At 39.6% G+C, this 12,185-nt stretch overlaps 1 protein-coding gene across 1 annotated transcript in view; it reads right to left on the bottom strand.

The window, feature by feature from the left end:
* DAP (death-associated protein) overlaps positions 1-4,006 on the bottom strand; it is a 41,936-nt gene extending 37,930 nt beyond the window's left edge. The window contains exons 1-2 of the mRNA XM_010001363.1: positions 3,952-4,006; positions 3,292-3,388 (exon numbers count right to left, since the gene is read on the bottom strand). Of these exons, the coding sequence (XP_009999665.1) occupies positions 3,292-3,388; positions 3,952-4,006 (152 nt within the window). The remainder of the gene's footprint in view (positions 1-3,291; positions 3,389-3,951) is intronic.
* Positions 4,007-12,185: the final 8,179 nt, after the last annotated feature.

Raw genomic sequence — 12,185 nt, 5'->3', positions numbered from 1 at the left:
TAAATTCATCTTACCAGATACTGTTTTACGGAATCACAAATCACCATTATGACAAGTCAGCCTACCATTTCATAAAATGGTAGGTTGTCACACAATTTTATTTTAGGAATCAGAACTTAATAAAATGCTTTGCAGAGTACATTACAGCAACTGGATTGCACATTGCTAAACGGCTGAGAAAAGCAAATGTCATAGAAGATATATCTGGTGAACTTACTTTAAAATCACCTTTATCACAGCACAGTTAGCTGCTTCAGGGGTGTTCACCTTTATCGGCTTTGTTTACATTAACACTAGAAACACTGACCTAATGCCTTTTCTGCAAGTACACTGCAAACACAATACCAGCTGTCTCCAAAGCCACTAACATTTCTGTGAACTCCAACTGAAAGCTTTCTTGCTGAGCAGCTGCTCAGATTTGTGCGGCTGTGGGAGGGACAAGTGCTCTCAGAGCTCCCTGGGAACACCGGGAGAGCTCGGTAACTTCTGCCTTGATTTACTGCCAATTCCACTAATCTGTCCTCAACTAAGCTTGCAATGAGATTAAAATAATCACTCAGTCATCATACCCTCCCTCTTCACACATACAAATTACTCTTCTCTGTTTTATAATGTTCTCTCACATTATTGTCAGCTGTTCACATCACCTGATACAAACTGTACAAACTGAAAGGCTGTTTGCTTCTTTGGACTTTGAATGCAACAGGGAGTAGAGATTGCATCATATCAACACTACCTTAAAATGGTCAAGACTAAGAGGCAAGAGTAGGAAGTCAAAACATCTGTGTCTCCGCGTGTATTTAGCAAAAGGACATAAAATACTAACTAGCAAAGACAAAAAAAGTACATTTACATTGGTGCCAGAGAAAGCAGAACAGACTGCGAGTGGTCTCCTCTCCTGCTCCTGGTAAACCTGTCCCCATCTCCTGATGAACCCCCCTCCACATCAAAAATCAAAGTGTTTTAGAACTGGATGTTGAATCACCAGGAGCAGACACAGAAAACCCGGGGGACTGCACCTTCCAGCATAAAATCAGTTGACATGCTGCAAACTTTAATTTAAATTAATTTTGATTAACATCAACTTTATGTACTATGGCCTGTGGAGTCTGCTTGTCCTGTTTATAGCTAAACAACTTTCTGCTCACATCTATAACTCATTCAGCCACTGGAGCTTTACAAGTATGCCCACAGGACCCTACAAAAGGCACATTAAGCCCTCCCCCTCTCAGACAGAAAGGCTTCACAGTTCAACCAGGAAAACAACTTCCCTCATACCGGTAAAACAAACTTACAGTTTTGTTTTATAATTCATGCTGATTCCCATCTAACTATGCTCCTCATATCACTCCTGCCACTTTATTTCTCAAGAGGATTAAATCAAATAAAAAGTTCAGACCAATTATTTTTGTATTAATATACAAGCTCAAGAACAACTGTGTGCACCGCTGCCTAATATAGACGAATAACATACCCTCTGCAAGAAAAGCAAAGCAAAGAATGAACTTTAAATGCATATTTTGACAATAAACTTATCGGGTGGCCAAGGGATTGGATTTTATGCAGTGCAACAGCTAACTATTGCCTAGTTAATAAGGTAGCTCTAGACTTCATTAAACTTTCTCCTCTACCTTTAAAGCATAAAAATTGCTCACAGACCTGCTTTACACCATTAATACACAGTGTGTATTTGTTAGCACCTCAGAATCCAAAGTGCACTCTCTCTACAGACCGTTCTTTTGGCCAGGCTTTGTTTTGTGTTGTGGATTGGTCTCAGGGCACCTGACCTGGACTCCCAGCAGATGACGCTAAACTGGAACAGGCAGGCCAAGGAGACTACTAACCCACGCCAGCTAGGATTTGACTAAACGATCTCCAAAACACAAACACACGCAATATGAACATGAAGTCCTCACCACTGTCTACAGATCTGCTTCTAATGTGCCACATTATCTGCTAAAGCAGACACAGCCACACATATCAAGGTTAAAATTTAACTTTTCCCAGCGCTATTTCAGTAAGCATGGAAAATTATAATCTTGTTTGAAGAAAGGAGTAAAGCAGATGGCTATACTGTAACAGAGGTTTTGATATGTGAACAGGCATAAGAAGTAGTCTCATCCTAATGAAATTCCCTTGTCATTAGGTTGTCATGCCAAGGAAATATAAGAGTAAACAGCTATGTAACACGTCTTCATTAAAAGGATGTATCCCCAAGCCAAGTTTAAACTAACAAGAAGACATGATTCCTTCCTTTGGGTGAAACTTAACTGCAGTGGAGACTCTATTCCAGCTTACATGCTACTCTGCAGAAATACAAGATGAGCAACTTTATAACAAAGAAAATACAGCAAGTTTCATTTTCTGGCCTTCACTTAATTTTAATTACTGTTCTGTTTCATAAAAGTTTTTCCTATTCAGGTTGTGATTTAGTAAATAAACAAGCTTGCTCTTATTTATACAGACATTTTCACAACGCTTATTACCATTGGTTTACATGTAAAAAACCCATCATGTAAGTCATCCTACTTACCAAAGCACATGAATAGCACTCTGTTGTTGTTGGTTTTTTTGCCTTGAGCAAATAGCAAGGACAAACCCAAGCACTAAGCTAGTACATAAAGATTTCAGGTAAATATAGTCTTGACTACAAAGAAAAACAGCTAGCACAAAAGCTAGCAGAAAACCAGGTGGCTTTTGTGTGAACAAAAATGCAACAGTCCATTGAAACTCCCTGATTTCATTTCTACACAGCAGTTACCTGACAAATCTAGTTAAAACTGCAAAGTAACTGCTGTCTGTTTTGGTATTCTCCACCACTAAACCTGTTAAGATTCCCACCTAAAATAAAAGCAGAAAATATTGATAGAATTTGTTTTTACTTGTCTTTTAAAAGCACCATATTGTCAAATACCTCAGAGAGAGGAGAACTGGCCAAGGGGTAGAAGGAAGATCACCTCGTACACAGACGGACAGCCTAGTGCTGCCTCCTGCACAGTCTGAAACAATGTTCAGAGGATTTAGGAAAGCTGATGTTTTACTTTAATTGTACTTTTTTTCTCTCTGACCTCTTACCTGGCAAGATCATCTAAAGGAGGTGCAGCAAGGTAAAAATTCCCAGATTCCCCAAATCTCTTCAAGGAACGTGTCATTTACTACTCTTTAAAATCAATTTTATGATACAAAAAACCCCGTATCTTTGGTTTGCTATTTTCAAGGAATATAAATTAGTGATAAGGTTCAAAGTCGTGGAAAATCACTGAAGCACATGCATCAAATACAAATGCTCACCTGCTGGTTTCCCAGTCTTGGTCATCCTTATCTTTTTCTTCTTTGGCATCAGAATTGTGTGGGTGTTTCTGAACAATCCGCATCCCACCAGCTTTTACTGGAACAAAAATTAGACACAACAAACCTCAGTCAAAGTCAAATCAGCTAAGTGAAGAATGTTTTAAGGATGACCCTCCCACCTCTTCCCCCTAATACTTTGCAGAGTAGCTTAACAGCAATCACAGCTTGAAAAAGGAGCCCGAAGTGTTTAAAAGCCTGAGGAACAGCTACTTCAGGACCACACCTGTCATTCTCTTTCTCATCATGCCATCTCTGTGCATCCTGAGAAGCTGCAGCTCATTTTACCACCTGCTTCCAAAACTATTTTAGAAAACTCAACTCTATTCGAACTCTCTTCTCACCCCTACCAAGTTGCAGCAGTCAGATGAAGAAAGATGCAATGGCTTGCATAACACTAAAAAGGCCACAAACACAGATGTTAAATACTCCCATAAAATTAGAAAGGCCTAAGAACTTTACCAGTCTTTCCAAGATAAAAACTACTGCTATAATAGTAGTCATAAAAAAGTATGCCACAAACTGTAATAAAAAGCAGAGTTTCGAAGGACCACTAACTTGCATTTAGAAGAGTTTCCTCTCTCATGAAACGTAAGCATTTACCACATTTCAAATCCTTGTCACGATTAGTTTTACAAATGATGCAAATGTGAAGCATTCCTTCGAAACACAAAAAGTGAAAGCAAATCCAGTTAGGTTCATCATTTATGCCCTCCAAGGTGATATCTAAAATAGAAACCAAGCCATGCCAGCACTGAAGGTACCAAGCAGAACTACAGTCAGGCTGCTCTAGATCTGCTGTTTTCATACTGCACTTTTTCCCCCCCCCAAACAACTGCTATATATACTTACAGGACAGCACAGGATAAGAAGACGCATCTTGTTAGCTAACTGGGCTACACTGCCATCAGCAACCACATCAGAAAACCACTATAGTGGTCAGGAGTCAATAAAACCACCAGAGACACACTGGTTTGGGTTTCATGTTGCAGTGACACAGTAAGCCAGGGCAGAGATGTTTCAGCTGGAGCAAGCAGGATGCCAGAGCCACCCTCAGAAGGAGCTGAAGCAGCCTGGCAGGGTGGCTGGGGGGAAGCCGTGCTTCTGACAGCTCTCCTGTGCTCAGACACAGGGAGACACCCAGGCACCTCACAGCAGCTCAGTGCTAATCCCTGAAACCTAGAAACAGGTATGGTTCTCAGTTCATCACCAGGACAGGAATGGAAAGGGCATTCCTTTTTTTTTGCATGGGTGAGGCAAGAAGCAAAAGGGACCTGCCCTAGGAAAAAGTGACAGCTCTTTGGCCCTGGGATTTTTTAAATTGATTTTTAAGGTTTGTGTGGTATTTGAAAGATAAACTTCTGATTAAATAAAGGACATTAAATAAAAGACAGGCAATCAACAGAAAAAAAATATCAAAGAAATATATTTTAAAACCTATCAAAATTGTGTCCCCTCATCATGCATTAAAAAACCCCCCACAACCACAAAACACTAACCATTTTGTGTTCTCTCCAGCATAAAAATTACAACACTTAAACTGATGAGGATGTTTCACATTGATAAGGAAAGATAGAAAGGATAAGAAACAAAGAAATGTAGGTTTAAAAATGAAACAGAAATTCAAACTCCTATTAACTTTTCTTGATGCAAACTCTTTAGAAATTTGTTTGCAAAATCAAACACCGAGTTCTGTCAAGTGCTGTCTTCTAACAGCTCAGTTAATCAAAGTGATTGGTATGTTTCACTAACATTAATTTATAAATTTAACATCACTGCACAATCAGCTCTTGTTAGTTCCCTTTCAGATTACTTTGTGGAAGATGCTATCTCCATAGCAACATCTGCCAGGCTACAAACAGCACTTCTGGACAATACATGCATACTTCCATGTTCTTCACCATCTAAGAGAAAACCAAAGAAAACAATACCTGAAGATTTTGGGCTAATTTAAGTGGTCTAAAACATCTCCTCTCCTATTGTGTTTCATCAGGCCACCAGCCACTTGTTTTCTCTTTATCCGTCAATGGCAAAGATATGCAGCTAAGACATTCAGATTTGTCTGTATGTAAAATTAACAGGGATTAAAAAGCAAATAACCAGACCATTAAAAGGCATAATAGTGACTGAGCAATGCTGTAACTTAATAATTTTAATAATCTGATTTTTGAACTAAAATCAAACAGGTGTAGTATAGACAGGTAGAAGTACATTTGTGCATAACTGAATAATGTTTAACAATGCAGGGTTACTGTTCAGAACTGGTAAACCAAAAGAATCTAGCAAACAACTGCAGTAATACTGTGTATTCCTGAGATCGAAAGTGAAATGACTAGATGAACATTGTGTACATACAGCTGATGTACATCTCTGCCACTTGTGACACAGCACGCTCATACCCAGTCTAGTTTCAAGAGATTTAGCTTAAGAAGAGAAATATCCTTGCAGGATAGTTCACCTTTCTTTTCCAAACATTTCAAGCAAGATACAATACCTCAAGGTTAGACAGAGAAGAAATTATTATTACATCCACTGAACTAAAGAAAAACCTACTGCATTTGTGAGATTTTCTTGACACTTACAGGATTAATCTATTTCTTAATGCTCCTAGCATTTACTACATAACTTGACAGATGCTTACTACAATGATTTTGTCACTTTGAAGTAATTCTTAAGAAAGAGCTCAGATTTTCTTATAGCAAATCCTGCACAGGGCAGAGAGAGGGTTTAAAGAACTGATATACCACGTTCCAGAACACTGCCAGAAAACATTGCCCAGAAGAGGTACTGTCAATTACATTGTTTTGAGACGAGAAAGAAAGCAGTTCACGAGCTGAAGAAGGAGCTCAGACCACAGCTGCTCAGGAGAGGCCAGCAGGGACCTGTGCTCAGGCAGGAGAATCGGCTCCCCATGGTGGCAATGGCCAAAGGGCCACCTGAGGGAAACGAAGAGGGAATCATCTGCCAGTATGCTCTGAGAAGAGCTCCAGCACAACTCTGTTTGCCTTACTGCTAGCTAAGAGCAGAATCTAATGATCATCTGTCATGTTTTACCGGCCCGAGAGGCAGATAGGACTATCTTGTTTGTCCTGTGAATGTGTTCCTGTGTTACTCTTACGGGTATGACTGCTCCTTTTGGCAATGTATTAAACAACTGTGTTAATCAATTACCACTCAAGATCATCTAAAGTCTGTAAACATTCTCAGTCTATTTACGCTCTTTTTTTCTCTTTTTTTTTTTTCCACTGACGAACTTCTTTCAGACTGCTCCCAGTTCCCTCCACGTGAAATATCAACACAGAGAGGAAGCAAAAGAGTGCATGCAATCAGTAAGCAAGGGCCAACACTGCATATGAAAAATAATGGATTTGTCAATTCTGCTTGAATTTTATGATCTAAATCCTTCCCAACTTGGATGTCTAACTCATGCTCAGTGGGGTAAGATACATCCATAATTACGGGCAGGTCTGTTTATAAAACTGTATGCAGCAAAATGAGAGCTTTTAAGCCATATTCATATCTTAAGCCCTATTCACATCTTTTCCTTGTTAGGAATGTACCTTGTTACTTATGAACAGAATTCCACCTTTATTTATGCAGTCTTTTTTTTTTTTTTTAATAATTTTTTACTTTCATTTTATTAAAACCTGTTTGCAAACTGCCCTACTGCATATTATTTTTCAAGGATCTAAACTATCTTGAGACAGAGGATTAAAACCTAGCTCCAGCCCCTAGAGTAACTATAAGTTGTCAGTAGTCAGCACATTTATTGGGGAATTTCTAACTACTAGAAGACCAAAGGGCCACTTTCCTCTGCCAACCAGCTCAGACTCATATTCTTCCAGAAATTACCTGAAGATACAGTAAAGCTGGCATCAAAAACAGTTTTTGGTGATGACCTTCCTTCCAAAGCTGAATTGGCACACACACACACAAAAACACCAACAACCCAGGGATTCTAATCACCTTAAAAGGCACATAGCTGAAAAAGTTCTTTGGTTCATCAGTGAATGTGCATTTTACAACAGAAACAGTGACAGTGAAATGCTTTGACAGCAAGGGAGACTCATTCCTGTGCATAAATTTTACAGCCTGGGTGAGGCAAGAAGCAAAAGGGACCTGCCCTAGGAAAAAGTGACAGCTCTTTGGCCCTGGGATTTTTTAAATTGATTTTTAAGGTTTGTGTGGTATTTGAAAGATAAACTTCTGATTAAATAAAGGACATTAAATAAAAGACAGGCAATCAACAGAAAAAAAAATCAAAGAAATATATTTTAAAACCTATCAAAATTGTGTCCCCTCATCATGCATTAAAAAACCCCCCACAACCACAAAACACTAACCATTTTGTGTTCTCTCCAGCATAAAAATTACAACACTTAAACTGATGAGGATGTTTCACATTGATAAGGAAAGATAGAAAGGATAAGAAACAAAGAAATGTAGGTTTAAAAATGAAACAGAAATTCAAACTCCTATTAACTTTTCTTGATGCAAACTCTTTAGAAATTTGTTTGCAAAATCAAACACCGAGTTCTGTCAAGTGCTGTCTTCTAACAGCTCAGTTAATCAAAGTGATTGGTATGTTTCACTAACATTAATTTATAAATTTAACATCACTGCACAATCAGCTCTTGTTAGTTCCCTTTCAGATTACTTTGTGGAAGATGCTATCTCCATAGCAACATCTGCCAGGCTACAAACAGCACTTCTGGACAATACATGCATACTTCCATGTTCTTCACCATCTAAGAGAAAACCAAAGAAAACAATACCTGAAGATTTTGGGCTAATTTAAGTGGTCTAAAACATCTCCTCTCCTATTGTGTTTCATCAGGCCACCAGCCACTTGTTTTCTCTTTATCCGTCAATGGCAAAGATATGCAGCTAAGACATTCAGATTTGTCTGTATGTAAAATTAACAGGGATTAAAAAGCAAATAACCAGACCATTAAAAGGCATAATAGTGACTGAGCAATGCTGTAACTTAATAATTTTAATAATCTGATTTTTGAACTAAAATCAAACAGGTGTAGTATAGACAGGTAGAAGTACATTTGTGCATAACTGAATAATGTTTAACAATGCAGGGTTACTGTTCAGAACTGGTAAACCAAAAGAATCTAGCAAACAACTGCAGTAATACTGTGTATTCCTGAGATCGAAAGTGAAATGACTAGATGAACATTGTGTACATACAGCTGATGTACATCTCTGCCACTTGTGACACAGCACGCTCATACCCAGTCTAGTTTCAAGAGATTTAGCTTAAGAAGAGAAATATCCTTGCAGGATAGTTCACCTTTCTTTTCCAAACATTTCAAGCAAGATACAATACCTCAAGGTTAGACAGAGAAGAAATTATTATTACATCCACTGAACTAAAGAAAAACCTACTGCATTTGTGAGATTTTCTTGACACTTACAGGATTAATCTATTTCTTAATGCTCCTAGCATTTACTACATAACTTGACAGATGCTTACTACAATGATTTTGTCACTTTGAAGTAATTCTTAAGAAAGAGCTCAGATTTTCTTATAGCAAATCCTGCACAGGGCAGAGAGAGGGTTTAAAGAACTGATATACCACGTTCCAGAACACTGCCAGAAAACATTGCCCAGAAGAGGTACTGTCAATTACATTGTTTTGAGACGAGAAAGAAAGCAGTTCACGAGCTGAAGAAGGAGCTCAGACCACAGCTGCTCAGGAGAGGCCAGCAGGGACCTGTGCTCAGGCAGGAGAATCGGCTCCCCATGGTGGCAATGGCCAAAGGGCCACCTGCAGGAAACGAAGAGGGAATCATCTGCCAGTATGCTCTGAGAAGAGCTCCAGCACAACTCTGTTTGCCTTACTGCTAGCTAAGAGCAGAATCTAATGATCATCTGTCATGTTTTACCGGCCCGAGAGGCAGATAGGACTATCTTGTTTGTCCTGTGAATGTGTTCCTGTGTTACTCTTACGGGTATGACTGCTCCTTTTGGCAATGTATTAAACAACTGTGTTAATCAATTACCACTCAAGATCATCTAAAGTCTGTAAACATTCTCAGTCTATTTACGCTCTTTTTTTCTCTTTTTTTTTTTTTTTTCCACTGACGAGCTTCTTTCAGACTGCTCCCAGTTTCTGAGACTGAGTTCTGAAATAAACCCCACCAAGTAGCAGCAAGCACCCAAGTACCTAGAGAAGCCCCACAGCTCAGCAACAGCTCCGACCCCAGCTTGATCAGGTTGCCGACCCAAGGCAACCCTTCCTGGGAAAACCTTCCAGCTCAACCCATATTGCCTGCTGGTCACAGAAACTGGACAGGAACTTTTAGAAACCCAGAGTATTCCCCAGACTTTAGCAGCTTCCTGTTTTTCATTGATACACAAAATCTATTTCTTACATACTGTATAATAACAGATTCCATTACATCAACAAGACATATAAAAAGGACTGAGGGAAACACAAAATTTCTGCAAGCTTAAGGGAGTATACATTAGTGTATTGACAAAACAAGAAGTAAGAGCTATTGTATACTTCATTACAGAAAAACTTGGCTTAGAGCTATCTTTTTTTTAGTGTAGAAAAAGTACATAACTATTTTAAAGAAACTACTGTAAAGCTTCATAAATAAGCTATCGAGACAATCACCTTGCTTTATTCTTCCACAGCATCTAGTAGAAGAAAGTTAACTGCTAAAAGCCAAATTACATAGCCATTTTTAGACAGATTGTAAGCTATACAAACATACTCGGCAATGTATTATAGATGCATTGATCTCACTGGCAGACAGGTATTTAATAACACTTAAGTTCGGGCCCTCTGAAGTTTCAGAAAGGAGTTCACAGTTGCTTTGTGCACCTTGTTACCAGCCTGAGGTCTTGACATTTCTTTCAATTATCCTTTGTCTTTTCAAGTGCTTTTCTTGTCTGTTTGTTCCCTCCACGTGAAATATCAACACAGAGAGGAAGCAAAAGAGTGCATGCAATCAGTAAGCAAGGGCCAACACTGCATATGAAAAATAATGGATTTGTCAATTCTGCTTGAATTTTATGATCTAAATCCTTCCCAACTTGGATGTCTAACTCATGCTCAGTGGGGTAAGATACATCCATAATTACGGGCAGGTCTGTTTATAAAACCGTATGCAGCAAAATGAGAGCTTTTAAGCCATATTCATATCTTAAGCCCTATTCACATCTTTTCCTTGTTAGGAATGTACCTTGTTACTTATGAACAGAATTCCACCTTTATTTATGCAGTCTTTTTTTTTTTTTTAATAATTTTTTACTTTCATTTTATTAAAACCTGTTTGCAAACTGCCCTACTGCATATTATTTTTCAAGGATCTAAACTATCTTGAGACAGAGGATTAAAACCTAGCTCCAGCCCCTAGAGTAACTATAAGTTGTCAGTAGTCAGCACATTTATTGGGGAATTTCTAACTACTAGAAGACCAAAGGGCCACTTTCCTCTGCCAACCAGCTCAGACTCATATTCTTCCAGAAATTACCTGAAGATACAGTAAAGCTGGCATCAAAAACAGTTTTTGGTGATGACCTTCCTTCCAAAGCTGAATTGGCACACACACACACAAAAACACCAACAACCCAGGGATTCTAATCACCTTAAAAGGCACATAGCTGAAAAAGTTCTTTGGTTCATCAGTGAATGCGCATTTTACAACAGAAACAGTGACAGTGAAGTGCTTTGACAGCAAGGGAGACTGTACTGTACTCCAGTTGTGCTTTTTGCCCTGTGCATCACTAGTTTCTTGGTGTACAGAGGCTCACTTTAGGTCTTAAAAAAAAATCCACCTGTTTCAAAAGACAGGTTCTGAAGCAAAACTCTGAGCATCAGAAAATACACTTACAAACCACGTAAATAAAAATATGCACTATTTATACGTTTCATTCCCTTTTCAGTGACTGTGCAGCAGGAGGACACAGCCTGAGGTCTTAACTACAGCTTCACAGTAGAGCTGACACTCACTTGACTCAAAGCAAACCACCTGGAGGAGCTATGGCAGCAAAGGCTGTTGACATTGGAAAAGGTGGTTTGGTTTCCTGAAGGAAGTCACATAAAAGCTAATGCCATGAGAAGGGAGGCTGCAGAACTGGAACAACTCTGCTCAGCCAAGAGACTGGCTTAACTGTACTGCTCAACTCTATTTGCCATGCAAAGCCAAGCCATTATTTCTAACTCCTAGTTCCTACTTCAAGGAATTTCAGGTCTTCATTATAAAATAAGCAGAATTTCATTAGGTTCAAAAATTGTTTTCAAACTCAGCTTTAAATCACATCAATTGATTTGAATACAAAGCTAAACACCCAGTGAATTAAGCATTTCAGCATTTTTTGACCGAAAAAAACCAAAAACAAACCAAAACACAACCCATCAACTAGCCCACCAGGAAACACTAGAAAACACATGAAAAGCTGCTGGTTTGGGGACCACAGTTCCCCTTGCTAAGAAAACTGTAATAAAGAAGACCTAACAGGATGTGAGGGAACATGACAACTTGGGTACTGCCAGTAGCTGAACCCCACCTGTGCACAGAGAGGGCTGTCATCTCTAGATGGTGGCAGAGCCGTGTCGCACCGAAGGCAGCACACAGCTCCCACCCCAGCCCCTGCGGCTCCTTCCCCAGGAGCCAGCAGCAGGTGGAAGGTGCCAGGGCTGCTCCACTTGCTCCCTCCCCTGCCAGCCCCTGGAACTCCAGCGCGGAGCGCGCAGCCCGCTGCGGGCCTCACACCACGACGCCCTCGGGCAGAAGGCGCGCAGAGCGCCAGTCATTTTCAGTTTCCCTGCTCACGCCCGGCTTGCGCTGCGTGGCCGGCAGCCCCGCAGGCC

The sequence above is a fragment of the Chaetura pelagica genome, unplaced genomic scaffold, assembly GCF_000747805.2.
Source record: "Chaetura pelagica isolate M959 unplaced genomic scaffold, ChaPel_1.0 scaffold317, whole genome shotgun sequence".
NCBI classification, from domain to species: domain Eukaryota; kingdom Metazoa; phylum Chordata; class Aves; order Apodiformes; family Apodidae; genus Chaetura; species Chaetura pelagica.
Note: the sequence above shows the minus strand (reverse complement) of the source record. Positions and strands in the feature narration are given on the sequence as shown.